At 38.5% G+C, this 11,298-nt stretch overlaps 2 protein-coding genes across 3 annotated transcripts; both read left to right on the top strand.

Moving 5' to 3' along the window:
- The first annotated feature begins 856 nt into the window (after positions 1-856).
- LOC105195403 (delta-1-pyrroline-5-carboxylate dehydrogenase, mitochondrial) lies at positions 857-8,251 on the top strand. 2 transcript variants are annotated; one of them, XM_011160780.3, is made up of 7 exons: positions 857-1,315; positions 4,457-4,670; positions 4,766-5,197; positions 5,307-5,717; positions 5,800-5,978; positions 6,059-6,247; positions 6,513-8,251. In XM_011160780.3, the coding sequence occupies exons 1-7, from the start codon at positions 1,269-1,271 to the stop codon at positions 6,745-6,747; spliced, it is 1,707 nt and encodes a 568-aa protein (XP_011159082.1). In that variant the 5' UTR covers positions 857-1,268; the 3' UTR covers positions 6,748-8,251. The 2 variants fall into 2 exon arrangements, with proteins under 2 accessions (XP_011159082.1, XP_039312023.1); XM_039456089.1 differs by lacking the exon at positions 857-1,315 and adding an exon at positions 3,024-3,165.
- A 701-nt stretch (positions 8,252-8,952) lies between these two features.
- LOC105195402 (40S ribosomal protein S2) lies at positions 8,953-10,714 on the top strand. Its single transcript, XM_011160779.3, has 3 exons — positions 8,953-9,057; positions 9,506-9,854; positions 10,174-10,714. The coding sequence occupies exons 2-3, from the start codon at positions 9,507-9,509 to the stop codon at positions 10,660-10,662; spliced, it is 837 nt and encodes a 278-aa protein (XP_011159081.1). The 5' UTR covers positions 8,953-9,057; position 9,506; the 3' UTR covers positions 10,663-10,714.
- The last annotated feature ends 584 nt before the right edge of the window (positions 10,715-11,298 follow it).

Here is an 11,298-nt window from a genome sequence, read left to right on the forward strand (position 1 = left end):
TTTAAAAATTTTTAGTAATTTGCTTTAGGATTCTCTTAAAGTTTTTTTTTTTTTCTTATATAATTGTATAAAACAAATTGGAATTTTATAAAGCCAGTTTAAAGATGTTTTTATAATTTGCTTTAGGGGTCTCTTAAAATTCTTTTTTTTATATCTGAAACATTCGGAAGCAAGTGCAATGAGCTAAAAAAATTCTTTTTTTGAAAGTACAGTATCGAAAAATGGTTTTTTGTTTATAACTTACAAAAAAAGGAAGATATTAACACGGCGAGCAAATGCAGAGATGCACGAAGGGAAAATAAAATTGACATGATTAAAATTTTTTAATTAAAAATTGTATAAAGAGTTAATAATCTTTTTATATCTTTGAATATCTAAATTTAAGCTATTATAAGCGACGAAAAAATTCTATCTACCACTAAGAATGGTACTTCAAAATGTTTCATTGCTCTCACAATTATTCTCCTCAATTTATCAGTACACTGAGAGAAAAAATTACTAAATTTTAATAAATATTTGTTGAATAGTTTGCAATGAAATATTTTCGTACGGTATATAAATATTTACTCAATAAAAAATGATTAAAAAGAAATTAGTGGCTCTTGTACTAAACAAATATTGATTTACGTTTAGTGAATACTTCAATTTGTAAATATTGAAATATTTATTAAAGTTTAATAAATTTTTTCTCTCAATGTATAATCCTAAATATCTTACACTGTTTCAAGGGAGAGGTGTAATAATTTATCACGAAGATTTTATCACTGCTAACTCGACGATTAAATATATACCATAAATTAAAACTGGTAAATAACAATTGATAATTAATGTTTATCGATGAAGGACGAGCCAGTGCGTCAAAGTGCCGTCTCTCGAGAAGACGCGACGAGGTTCACGAGAATTTCGCTCGGACGTCCTCCCCGCTTACGTACGGCCCTGGGTGCTCCCACAAGAGGTGGGGAACCCCCGCGGTGGAGCAGCGCGGTTCGCCCGACGGCGCGGTGTTCGCATCGGGTGTCCGTGTGTTCCGTCGCAGTTTCGGCAATTCGGCGCACTGGGCGCGCGAGGTGAAAGATCGTTCCAATTGTCGCGTCGAACATCCGGTGTGACCTGTCAGAGTCGCGAAGGGCACCTCGTTCGCCCTTCAGGTCGTCGTGTGCAACGAAGGGCGCGCGCCGACGTCATTCCACCTCTGTGTCTCTCTCTCTCTCTCCCTTCCCGTCTCTTTCTCGCTCTCTCTCCACCCGTCCCCGTCTCACCGCCGGAAGATGTTGGGCCTGGTTTGCCGTCAGGCGTTGCTGGCGAATACCCAAAAGTGAGTAGACCCTGCAACCGGTGCCGTCCGCAGCGACTCGCCCGCGCCGTCATCGTGTCCGGCCGACGAAATCGATCATATTCGCGGACTGCGAAATCGCGCCTGTTCCCCCCGTTCGGCTAACCCAATTCTCGCGATCTCCTCTCGAGCCCGCGGCCGCTTCCTCCTGGACGGAAAGGAAGTTCAATCGATCGTCGAGCGAGCGAGGCATGTGCATGGCCTCGCCGACGTTCCCGTCGAATTGGATCTGACGACGTTCGCGGACGTCGACGTCACGGCGCCGACGTGTACGCGATACAACGGACTCGCGCAGAGATGAACGCGGCACTCCGCCTGGCCGTTGTCTGCCAATGTAGATTAATTAACTCTTTAATCTCGGTTTAATTTCATCAATTAAATCGATTAATTGGCAATCATGCGTTCCTTATGTACACACACCGCCGCCCGGTAAAAGTGCGTACTTCGCGTTTTGTAAACATACAGATCTTTAAATTTTGCAACGCAGCCTTACTTTTTATGTTTTTTATTTCTTTAGATTAGAAAAAGAAATATTTTTCTAGACCTAGAGTTTCCAAACCTAAACTCATTTTTAGATTTTCCAGTTTTATTTCTAGATAAGAAAAACGACAAAACGTAAGGCTGAAGAATAATTTTCTAAATTAAAAAAGAAAAGATAAAAGGTATATGCAAGGCTATATGCAAAATTCGTTACTGATACTATGAGTTTGCATAATCTTACGATAAACTACCACCAACGTGAATAGAATTCCCAAGTAATACAAGTTTAAAATAATTTAAGCGTTCAAAATCGGATGTGTCTTCAAAACTATTTAGTAAACATAAAAACGTCTACTAAATATTTTTTTTACATCTTTTTCAACAATTTTTTCACTATTTTTTACTTGCTTTAGTTTAAAATACCGCTTTTATATCTCACAAAAACGTATTGGCTTTCTTAAACGTTTAAAACATAAATGATCTGTTTAGGTTCTCACTTTCTTGTTATCATATCTGCATTGAGAAAAAAATGTTTTAAAAGAAAAAAAGTTATTTACTGGGTGGGCCCTGACAGCTTATTTGCTTATAATCGAGTTAAACATTTTTCAATTGAACTATTTATGTAAATAAAATAAAATAATTTTTAATTAAGTAATTTTTTCTTGTAGTTCTAGAAAATGTTTACTGTTAAGAGTATTTTTATATTCAAGATAATTAGATTTTTTAATCTAAGAAAATAATTTAATTAAGTTGAATAATATTATTAGCTTATTTTAAAAATTGTTATTGAAATGCAAAAAATACAAAATTGTATACTTAAGGTAGTATATCTATTCATTTAAAAGTGAATATTTTTACTTAAATAAAACCATATAAATGCAACAAAATATATGGTTTCAACTAATGTATTTATTTATTTAAAAAAAATGTTCCAGTAAATATGTAAAGGAAAATAAGAGAGATAAGATAGATTAAGGATAACGAATTACAAGTTTCACTACGAGTGTTTTCGCTAATTAAGTTAATTTGTATTTAGTCGAGCTTGCTGATCGATCCCCCTAGTGATTAATTATTTTTATTTATTGTGTAAGCGATGAAAACGTTAGAAGAGTCTACTTGGCTGTTTGAACTCGGGATTCTTCGTTCCTCACGCCTAACACCTGCTACTTCAAGATACTTCACTGCTTTCAGAATTATTCCGCTCGTCTGCCAATACCTAATGGTCCTAAATATCTCACAGTTTCAACCAGTCTGACAATACATTCGTCCTCGACGTCCATTGACGGCCCTGCTCAAACACAATTAACTAAGGCCTTTTAACTTTCGCCTTTTCCATCAACTGTAAGACCAAGGTATTTTTTTTTCCTTGAACACTCATCCGTGTTAAAGTAATTTAAAACCACAACTCTCTTTCTAGGCTCTTTATCACCTGAGAATAAATGAATTTTATTTCACTTCTGTAAGTGACAAGAGATTTAAGGAGCCAACTGGGATTTGCACTCGGGATCTTTCACACCTAATAAATACTATAAAAGCTGCTACTTTAAAAGGTTCCGCTCGTCTATCGATATATACCTGACGACAGTGATGACCTTGCGGCCCTAAATATTATACAAACGGAAGGGATAAGGGATAATGCGTGTAAAAGTGCACTTATGTCCCTTCAGATTTTTGCATCTTTTATCCTCGCAACTGATTATTGATCCTTATCCCCAATACTCGGTTGTATGAAGATATGGCAATCGCACTTTTCCTTTTCTTCTTCTTCTCTTTTCAACACAGAGAAGCGGTCCATCTCACAAAGAGGACAAAATTAGACGGTCGTAGGTGTTCCCACTGTGACGAAAACGCATATAAATATGCTCAATCACGAGCGATGACTTGTGACGTTAATATTCGTTGTAAATTCTTCGTTCGAGTTTTACACATTGATATGTATAATAGCACTGATAATACGATCGTGTCTACGAAAGTAATCAACAATCAAAGTAATTTATGATCGAAAGAAAATAAATCTGAGATATTATTTGAGATTATGTGGATTTATTGTAAAGGCGACATTCTCTCCCGTTGTAGAGTGATTAACGTCGAGCAATTTGTCACAATTATCTATACATTAAATACCGATAACACCGCACTACTTAGGGTCAGGCGGAGAGAAGGCGTTATGTAACATTATAATCGCGACGTTCCTCTTCCGTGTAATATGTGTCCACGCGAGTGTGTCGATGCCCTTTTGCTGTACCTACTATGTTAATTTAATAATACTCGTTGATTCGTGATGCGATATAATTGGATCAGGATGATGCACGATACGATACATGAAAAATATTCCTCTCCTCAAAAATATTTGATTTTCGTCACTGTGACATTTCTATACAATCGAATAAACGGCATTTTCGCTCACGCGACATTGATCCGCAAACAAGAGGCTCGTCTCGAAATTCCAGTGTATATTTAACGATGATAAGATTGTTAACTCGAGTCTTACAAGTATTTGAGTAAATATTTGACGATGATATCGTAGACAAGGCCTCTTGAGTGGACTCTTTGAAAAGTCCTGATAAATCTTGGTTTATTTGTCAGGATTTATCTATTAAGTATAATCTTTTCACACCTCTGATATTGTTTGTTATTCGACAGAGTCGGTAGTAGATGCTTGGGATCGATAGTTCCGGTGTCGAATCCACCGGACTTCCCGTTGGAGAATGAGCCCGTTCTCAGCTACAAGAAGGGCAGCCCGGAGAGAGCGGAGCTGGAGAAGGTCCTGGATAAAATGAGTGGCGAATGCGAGGAGGTGCCATTAGTTATCGGAAACGAAGAGATCAAAACTGACCTGTGCAGATATCAAGTCATGGTACGTCTTTATTCTAATAGTTACTCTACAGTCTTAATCTTTATTCACGCTGATTTATCCTTCTTCATTGTACAAGACGACATCCAATTTTTCAGCCACACAATCACAAAGAGAAGGTTGCCAAGTATTACTGGGCGACGCCGGAGCTCGTGAAGAAGGCGATCGACGTGGCGGTGAAGGCGCAACGAGAATGGGAGAAGTTTCCGATCGAAAATCGGCTGGAGATGTGGTTGAGGATAGCGGATCTGATGGCGACCAAGTACAGGCAACATCTTAACGCCGCCACTATGCTCGGCCAGAGCAAGACCGTGATTCAGGCGGAGATCGACAGCGCGGCGGAGCTAATTGATTTTTTTAAGATGCACGCGTATTTCGTGAAGGATAGCCTCAAGTATCAGCCGATCTCGCCGAATCAGCAGACCCGCAACTCGATGAGGTATCGCGGCATGGACGGCTTCGTCGCGGCGGTGTCGCCCTTCAACTTTACCGCCATCGGCGGTAATCTCAGCTATACGCCGGCACTCATGGTTTGTAATTTGCAAACCATACTGAGACCGCTTTAATCGAGGCTCGCGTCACGGTGAAAATAACGCGCTAATAATAACGCACGTGTCGACGTGCATGCCGCGATTGCAGGGTAACGCCGTGCTTTGGAAGCCATCTGACACCGCGTTATTATCCAACTGGTGGATCTTTAAGATATGCAGAGAAGCAGGAGTACCGGCTGGCGTGGTGAATTTCGTTCCTTGTGAAGGACCCGTGTTCGGCGATACCATCACGTCCTCGCCTCACCTCTCCGGGCTCAACTTCACCGGTTCAGTACCGACGTTCAATCGTCTGTGGGCCCAGGTCGGTCAGAATCTCTCCAAGTACAAGAATTATCCGAAACTGATCGGCGAATGCGGCGGCAAGAATTATCACTTTGTCCACTCGAGTGCCGATGTGGAATCGGTCATTTACGCGACGATAAGGAGCGCGTTTGAGTTCAACGGACAGAAGTGTTCCGCTTGCAGTAGAATGTACGTGCCGGAATCTCTATGGGGCAAGGTGAGTCAGGCGCGGTAACGCCGCTCTGTTAAATCCGCCCGGGGGTGCACATTTATGTGATTTCTTTCAACTTTTGTTTCAGATAAAAGACGGTCTCTTAGCTCTTCGTAAGAAACTCACAATCGGTGACGTTAGAGACTTCACCATGTTCACTGGCGCCGTTATAGATGCCGTCGCATTCAAACGAATTTCCGGTTACATCGAGTACGCGAAAAAATCGCCTAAGATGGAAATTCTCGGCGGTGGAGGCTACGATGATTCGTATGTTTTATATACGCGATCATTAATGGAAGGATTCACTTTAACGAATTCATCATTTTGAAATGAAAATTTCTTTCCAGATGCGGATATTTCATTGAACCGACAATAGTACAATCCAAAGATCCGAAAGAAAAACTCATGATAGAAGAGATATTTGGCCCGGTACTAACGATATATGTTTATAAGGATTCCGAGCTGAACGAAACGGTAAAGCTGGTGGAAACGTCCACACCTTATGCCTTAACAGGCGCAATATTCGCACAAGATGAGTAAGTAAGATTAGTTGGTCGCACCAGTTATTACGCCGACGTTTTATGTGGTAACGAGTGTAAAAAGAATTTAGAGAAAAAAGTCACACAATCTTTCCATTTTAAAAAGCATTGAATTCTCTACATTTACATGTTTATATATTTATATGTTATAAAATTTATATTTTTTTATAGCAAACGACTCGCTAAATTCTCAAGATTTTTACACCCGTTCATTGATGTATAAAAATAAATTATTTCCTTATACATTCATGTGTTATTGTAGACAATGGGCGAAGAAGGCACTTGAGGATTTCAAATATACTGCCGGTAATTTTTATGTCAACGACAAATCTACTGGATCAGTGGTTGGCCAACAGCCGTTCGGTGGCAGTCGAATGTCTGGCACAAACGACAAAGCCGGCGGTCCTCACTATGTTCTTCGCTGGGCATCCCCACAGGCTATTAAGGAAACTTTCGCGCCCATACGGGAATATGATTATCCGTATATGAGATCCTAAACAAGAATCGCTCGTTGTTAATTCGGCGTGATTAATTCGGTAATCGCCTGACAGTAGCGCGTCGCGCAAACCGAGAGAAACGTTCATATTTATGATACCTGTTCGGAAAGGAAACGTGCCGGGGCAATTACTACACTTTACTGCTTTAACTCGACGAGCAAAAGAAAACATTTAGTTCATCATTTATAGAAAAATAACGGAATTACGAGATTATTTTTAAATGAAAAGAAAAGAAAAAAAGCTTTAACATATGATTTGGAATTGTAATAGAAAAAGGCTCAAAATTTTGATTATAAGAGCGAACATGATGAAATAAATGCATGAGATATGTTTTCTAAAATCTCAATTCGAGTAAGATTCTTATTCCACGATATCTTAAATCGTTTTCTCGTAATCATTTAATGAAATTATTTGACGAAAATATAATTAGAGATGAAACGGTAAAAAATATATCGTGCGATAAGGTTCTAATGCAGAGTTAATTCAACGTGCAGAAATTGAAGAAACGATTCCGCGTAAGAGTTTCTCTCGATAGAAAGCACAGCAAACTCGCGAGCGCAACTTTTACGATGCACAATAGAGACACGATTAGATAGACACGACTAGATGGACTAACGCTAAAGGGAGGAAGTTAGGCTCGCAGGTCGCGGCAAATGCACACTTAAATCGCCTTCGAATATTCCGTTGACGTCGCCTCGATAACGGATAGGGAATTCCAGTGACCGATCTTGTTAGATGCAGACGTCGCTTCGTCAAACACCGCTGTCTCGATTATTCGCCGCCAGTTCATTACCAAAGTATTATCCGATGTGCATTTCGGAGACGTGTGATCTCATCACCGTGTGCCCAATGTATCCTCTCTCCCACACTCTTAGTACAATAATATTCTTACAACTCAGGTATCGCATCAGGCCGGTCGAGGAGAAACGCGGGCAGAGCGGCGTGTTTATCCGCTGTGCGCAATCGTAAGAAAAAGATGTAGTCTCAGTCTCAACGAGTCACATCCGTGATGCTGGATAACATTCACCGCGCTATTATCAACAAGTGTCCTCAATGTTAACGGAATAGGGTAAAACATTGTTAAATTGTGATCAATAAAGCTTCAGCTTGGACCCCGTTTTCAAATGCGATATTACCTAACATTGTGAATGATGGATTTTCTTTTTTTTTTTTAATACTAGGGAGATGGTAATAGGTAGCGCGATTTCGGTGATTCCTTCAGTTCCTTTCTAACATGTACTTTGTAAGATTGTATATGCGAAAGACGCGCGATCCCATTGTAATAGCTGAAGTATCTTCAGTATTTATATATACATATATTCCCAGGTCTTTGATCATCGATCGTCCTATATTGTTGATAATGTGATTGAGACGGGATGTTTTTCGAGAGTTGATGGGTGATTGCCGAGGACGTAATAATTGACAATATGTTATATATTGTGGCAAGTGTTATAGCGTTATTTAAGTGTACGATAGCAATAAAGCAACATAAATTGATATAGTCTTCGTGGATGTTGTTAGTCTCGCGCTTTGTCACACGTCGAAACGCGCCACTTTTTGAAATAGCGGATATGACGTCCAGTGTCTATCCGAAGCAACCAAGAGTTTCCATTGGTCTTGGAGTGTAGAACATGAAATTGCTTCCGTCCGAATGCATACGTGAGCACAAACCGATCACGTGACATGGATCACGTTATCAGATTAGCTGCTACGTGACGTAGGCTCGTATCTAAGTGAAATACTTTTCGGGGCCCATACAAAATTTTTTTCGTTTATCATATACCATCACATCGCTCTGTCACAACATTGTTTTGCAAGAATCTTTTTTTTCTAAAATTTACTTATATTGGCATTCATTTGTGTAAATTATATAAAACACTATTTTTTGGCCTGTGCTTAAAGTGTTTAATATGTTTATGCATTAATATTTAAATATATTTTATGTAGTATAATTGTAAGTTATTGTTATATTAGTTTATATGATATTCGTGTAGGATGTATATTATGTTTATATGATGTTCATTGAAACGTTGATGAAATCTTTTGTAGTTTTCTTTATGATAAACGTTTGTATTCACATAACATAAATCACGTATATGAAATATATATTTAAAAAATATACGCGTATAAATCTACTCAAATTTTGAAAGTATATTTATTGCTACTTATTTTCTTTAACTTTCTCCATTCCTACGTTGGGCCTAACAATACCACATTCCAATGAAATTTATACGTTACTTTAGGCGTTAGTACGCACGCGCAAAAAGATTCTTCCATTCTTGTGATTTCTACGTTCAGGAAGAAAGTAACGTGAGTATATATTCTCGCAATTTTCCAGCTAGCTACGTTACGATAATAAAGTGATTTCGATTTTATTTTTTATTCAGTCGTAGGAGACATTAAAAAAATGTTCTTGCATGAAGGATTTTCGCCGCGACTCGAAGTACATTGTTATTGCCAATTGCCACGTGTTGGCCTGTTAGGTTAGCCACTATAAGTTATTAAAATTCCAGAGATACATTTCAATTTTAATTTCCAAGAATTAGTAATTATATCTCCTAATTTTGATTTATTTCATTATGTGATTGAACACAATTCCGCAACTGTACAGTTAACAATGGCCCAGCAACAATACTTTCAATGAACAATATGATGAGAGAGAATTGTTTCATTCAATTGTTCTTGGTAGTCGGTATATCTTACTTATATTTTTATATTTACAAAGATTATATATTTATGTATAATTACCATTTTACAGAATGGCGGACGCTGCTCCAGCCACACGTGGTGGTTTTCGTGGGGGTTTCGGTTCTCGCGGTGCGGGAGGCGATCGTGGAGGTCTGAGAGGCCGAGGACGTGGCAGAGGCAGAGGACGCGGTCGCGGACGCGGCAAAGAAGACAGCAAGGAATGGGTTCCGGTTACCAAACTGGGTCGCTTGGTCAGAGATGGCAAGATCCTATCCCTTGAGCATATTTATCTCTTCTCTCTACCCATCAAGGAGTTTGAGATCATCGATAGGTTCCTTGGACCGGATCTAAAGGACGAGGTTTTGAAGATCATGCCTGTGCAGAAGCAGACGAGAGCAGGTCAACGCACGCGTTTTAAGGTGAACCAGCAGTCTTTTCAGACATTACAATTAAAAAGTTGGCAAAGAGAAATAACTTACTGTTTCTACCAATGTAGTAATTTTGATCTCGGTTTAACTTACTCTAATTTTTAAAACTAGAAAATGATTCAAAATGTGCTTATAAAAATGTTTGTATGTATTTTTTGTCATTCTATCTTTATTTTTAAATGTAAAGAAAGGATCAAAGTGAATTAGCTACATTGGTGGAAATGGACATATGTATATAATAATCTGACACAATGATTAAGTGATTTTAAGAAAATCATAGGCTACTTTAAGTGAGACTTCTTTTGTGTAGGCTTTTGTCGCCATCGGAGATAGCAATGGCCACATTGGACTGGGGGTGAAATGCTCCAAGGAAGTAGCCACTGCTATTCGCGGCGCCATCATTCTGGCGAAGCTCTCCGTTGTGCCTGTCCGTCGCGGTTACTGGGGTAACAAAATCGGCAAGCCCCACACAGTACCGTGCAAGGTGACTGGTAAATGCGGCTCCGTGCAGGTGCGCCTAATCCCAGCGCCCAGGGGTACCGGCATCGTGTCTGCTCCGGTTCCCAAGAAGCTGCTACAAATGGCAGGAATCGAGGATTGCTACACCTCGGCCAGGGGCTCCACATGTACGCTCGGCAACTTCGCCAAGGCCACATATGCTGCGATCGCTAAGACGTACGCGTACCTGACGCCCGATCTGTGGAAGGAGCAGGCCCTGGCCAAGGCACCGTACCAGGAGTTCGCCGAGTATTTGTCTAAGACTCACAAAGGAGGTGCGAGAGCAACGGAAGTTGTCTAAATAAACGCCCAATGGAAGTTGTCTGATAAATAAAATATCTGGCTACCAAAAAGTTCTTCGATATTCTTTGAAAAACATTTTCTTTTTTTCCTCTTTCTCACATTTTTTTACAAGTATACGATGATCAATCAATAAATTCAGAATTGACTAAGCTAATATATTTTTTAAATTAAGCTAAAGTTAATAACTTATAAAATTTAGTTATGATAACAGTTACATGAACAAAATCTAACTCGATTAAAAGTTATGTTAAAATCAGCTTAAATTAAAAGTTTAATTTTGAAAAGCATTATTCATATTAAATTAGAAATTTGTAATTTTTTAAAATTAGATTATTCAAAACGATTATAATACAACTCATCAAAATTTTAATATTTTATTTGTAAATTAAGTTTATATGAAATAACAAAGAAATGTTTTTTTTTTATAGAATATACTTTTTTTAAATATTTTTTTCTTTTACATAAATTTTTAACTTAGGAAAAAAGTTAATGAAGTTTGTGTTTCAAAAAATAACTCTTAATAAAAAGGAAAAAAAAGACCTTAATGTCTTTGATATATGCTTCTTATATAGGTAATATGAAGTGTTGAAAAATAGAATATAAAAAAAAAAAAATAAAATTTAAACAGATGGAA

Source organism: Solenopsis invicta, chromosome 12, assembly GCF_016802725.1.
Source record: "Solenopsis invicta isolate M01_SB chromosome 12, UNIL_Sinv_3.0, whole genome shotgun sequence".
NCBI lineage: Eukaryota > Metazoa > Arthropoda > Insecta > Hymenoptera > Formicidae > Solenopsis > Solenopsis invicta.

What these genes read in the sequence shown, in the direction of transcription:
- LOC105195403 (XM_011160780.3), top strand. Translation starts at nt 1,269, where the DNA reads ATGTTGGGCCTGGTTTGCCGTCAGGCGTTGCTGGCGAATACCCAAAA. An exon ending in GCTATACGCCGGCACTCATG is followed by an intron (nt 5,198 to 5,306) that starts GTTTGTAATTTG and finishes CCGCGATTGCAG; the next exon opens with GGTAACGCCGTGCTTTGGAA. An exon ending in CGGAATCTCTATGGGGCAAG is followed by an intron (nt 5,718 to 5,799) that starts GTGAGTCAGGCG and finishes CTTTTGTTTCAG; the next exon opens with ATAAAAGACGGTCTCTTAGC.
- LOC105195402 (XM_011160779.3), top strand. Translation starts at nt 9,507, where the DNA reads ATGGCGGACGCTGCTCCAGCCACACGTGGTGGTTTTCGTGGGGGTTTC. An exon ending in GTCAACGCACGCGTTTTAAG is followed by an intron (nt 9,855 to 10,173) that starts GTGAACCAGCAG and finishes TCTTTTGTGTAG; the next exon opens with GCTTTTGTCGCCATCGGAGA.